This window comes from Prunus dulcis, chromosome 4 (assembly GCF_902201215.1).
Source record: "Prunus dulcis chromosome 4, ALMONDv2, whole genome shotgun sequence".
In the NCBI taxonomy this organism is placed as follows: Eukaryota; Viridiplantae; Streptophyta; class Magnoliopsida; order Rosales; family Rosaceae; genus Prunus; species Prunus dulcis.
Genome location: NC_047653.1, coordinates 21,587,934 through 21,590,869, shown reverse-complemented (window position 1 = coordinate 21,590,869; position 2,936 = coordinate 21,587,934). Strand labels below are relative to the sequence as shown.

The following is a 2,936-nucleotide window of genomic DNA, read 5'->3' as shown; positions in this document are numbered from 1 at the left end:
AAGTAAATAGGCTCAAAATCACTCACTAGGGTAGTCTCCACAATTCTTCTTCCAGAATTTGAGCATGATACTTTAACCACCATGATTCCCAGAGTAACAGCTTTGAAAAAAAAAAAAAAAAAGATATGATATGAACTTTTTCATGACATCGCAGTAGTCCTCATTGTAAACCATAGCCCTCATATACATTCACATTAGTAAGCAAAAGCAAACTTTAACCAGAACTAAAAACAAATGAAAATCCCACACCCCCAAACCTAAACTAAGCATTGTCCTCGATGCTTAAAAAAAAAAAATTGAATGGAATGGATGCAATGCAAATTGGCACAGTGTGTATGGAATGAAATAAAATAAAAACTAAAAACTAACACAAATAAAAGGAAAGAACACAAACCCAGCTAGGTTGCCTCCTAGCAAGCGCTTTATTTAATGTCTAGGCAAGACATGGTAGTGTGTCTAAGTTGCCATAAACTCGAGAGAATCTATAACGACATAAACCTGCTCCTGTGAAACATTCTCCAAATAAGGCTTCAAACGCTGTCCATTGACCTTAAAACGGGTGCCATTCTTGATGTTTTCTATCTCCATAGCTCCATGGGGAAATACTTGAAGCACTTTGAATGGTCCAACCCATCTAGACTTCAATTTACCTGGAAACAGTCGCAAACGTGAGTCATACAAAAGTACTTTCATACCTGGTTGAAACTCCTTTCTAAGAATTGCCATGCACATGGTAGGGCTTATTCCCTTGATATCTGCAATAGACCAACCAATGGCTGATTTGAACTCTTTTAGCACCCTAATTAGCTTATCTTCTTCCAAAGGGGTGAGGTCAGATGCTATGATAACTGGGAGAGTTTCAAACTCAGCTAGGTAAGCATATTTTAGATGTGATGGAAGTGGTTTAAGGTCAAGTTTTGGAGGTTTAACAATAGAAGGGATCAGATGTGTGGCAGATGGTTCTAATGGCTCTATAAGACGTGAAAAAGTGGAGGGGTATTGTTTTAATGCATCCAAGGCAGCCACCATCTCCATGAGCACTTCTTCATCAAAGTCATTTTGAGATTGACTCAAAACATATTGTAATGGATCATTGGATTGTGCCAGCAAAAACTTAGAGAAAACAAGTGAATCAAGCACATCAATCGAACAACAATCAATTGAACTAGAAGGGTGAGAAAGAGATTCAAACACTTTGAATTGTACAGTTTCTCCTAGCACAGTCATGGTGAGGAGACCATTTTGCACATCTATGATCGTCTTTGCCGTGGCCATAAAGGGTCTCCCAAGCAAAATAGGTAACTCACGATCATGTAGAGGAGCCTCTTCCATGTCCAACACTACAAAATCAGCAGGCAAAATTAGTTTGTCAACTTGAACTAAGATATCTTCCACTATACCTCTTGGATATTTCACTGATCGATCAGCAAGTTGCAATGAAATAGTTGTTGCCTTCAAACCCCCCAAACCTAATTGAAGATACACTGAATAGGGCATTAAATTGATGCTAGCCCCCAAGTCAAGCATAGCCTTTTCAACTAGCTTGTCTCCAATGGTGATATTGATAGAAAAACTGCCCGGATCCTTGAGTTTTGGTGGGAGCTTTCTTTGAAGCACAACACTCACATTTTCAGACACCATCACCTTCTCATTAGGTCCATACTTCCTCTTATAAGTGTTTAGCTCCTTGAAAAATTTCCCATACGCTGGCATATTCCTAATGACATCAAGCAAAGGTAAATTAACATTCACTTTACTTAAAATATCAAAAATTTCTTTAAATGACTTATCCTGCTTGCTTTTGGCAAGTCTTCCAGGAAATGGGATGGGTGGAGAGTAAGGTTTTTCAGCCTTGTGAAAATTTGGAGCTTCAAACGAAGAAGTGGCATTGCTTGGATCGTCATTCGGTTTCTCATTCTCTTCTTGAGTGGGGCCTGCATTCACATGATCAGATTCATTAGTAACTTCATTGCCAACTCCATTATTAATAACCTTACCACTTCTAAGTGTTATGACCGCTTTGGCTTGCTCTTGGTTCCTTTGAAGTATCACCGGTTGGCTTGGAAATTTTCCGGGTTCTCTTTGACTCAAAGCATCAGCAATCTGACCTAATTGTGTCTCCATTTTGGTTAGAGCAGCTGAATGTTGTTGGAGAGTACTATTGGTAGTTTGCTGGAATTGAACGGTGTTTTGAGCTAGCATTTTGACCGTATCTTCAAGCGTAGTGGCAGGCTTTGGTTGGAAATTTTGAAATTGATTGTTATTCTTCCATGAGAGATTGGGATGATCTCTCCAACCAGGGTTATATGTATTAGAGAACGGGTCATTCCTCGGCCTCTGATTGTAAGAATTCATGAGATTCACTTGCTCTTGAACGAATTCGGGATAAGCCTCACTAGCCGAGCATTGATAAGTAGGATGACCTGGTATGTTGCAAATGGCACACACCTCAGCTATCTTAGGCACCATATTGAGCATAGAATCGAGCTTCTTTTCCAAACTAGCCACCTGCAAGGCAAGATCATTATTAGAACTCATTTCATACACTCCAACTCGTTTACCTCTTGTATCTTTGTGTTGAGCATTAGATCCCAACATCTCATAAATGTTATATGACTCCTGAGCATTTTTTTTCTTCAAAGCTCCACCTGCTGCATTATCAACAGTCGATTGACATGTTTGGGTTAGTCCATCATAAAAAATTTGCATTTGTAAGTAAAGAGGTAACCCATGATGTGGACATTGCAGCAACAGCCCTTTGAAACGCTCCCAACATTCATTGAAAGGTTCTCCATCATCTTGTTTAAAGTTAAAGATTTGCCCTCTCAAAGTAGCTGTCTTTTGAGTAGAGAAGAACTTCTCCAAAAACTTCTTAGCTACGGCATCCCAAGTGGTGAGCGAACCAGGTGCTAAAGTCATTAGCCAACCCTTTGCTC

General features: G+C 39.5%; 1 protein-coding gene and 1 non-coding gene across 2 annotated transcripts; one reads left to right on the top strand and one right to left on the bottom strand.

Moving 5' to 3' along the window:
- Positions 1-456: 456 nt before the first annotated feature.
- LOC117625608 lies at positions 457-2,919 on the bottom strand. Its single transcript, XM_034357142.1, has one exon. The coding sequence runs from the start codon at positions 2,917-2,919 to the stop codon at positions 457-459; it is 2,463 nt and encodes an 820-aa protein (XP_034213033.1).
- On the top strand, positions 2,726-2,832 carry LOC117626822. Its single transcript, XR_004585642.1, has one exon. It is a non-coding gene; the product is annotated as a small nucleolar RNA R71 (small nucleolar RNA).
- Positions 2,920-2,936: the final 17 nt, after the last annotated feature.

Excerpts from the sequence above, each read along its gene's own strand:
- LOC117625608 (XM_034357142.1), bottom strand. The coding sequence starts at position 2,919 with ATGACTTTAGCACCTGGTTCGCTCACCACTTGGGATGCCGTAGCTAAG.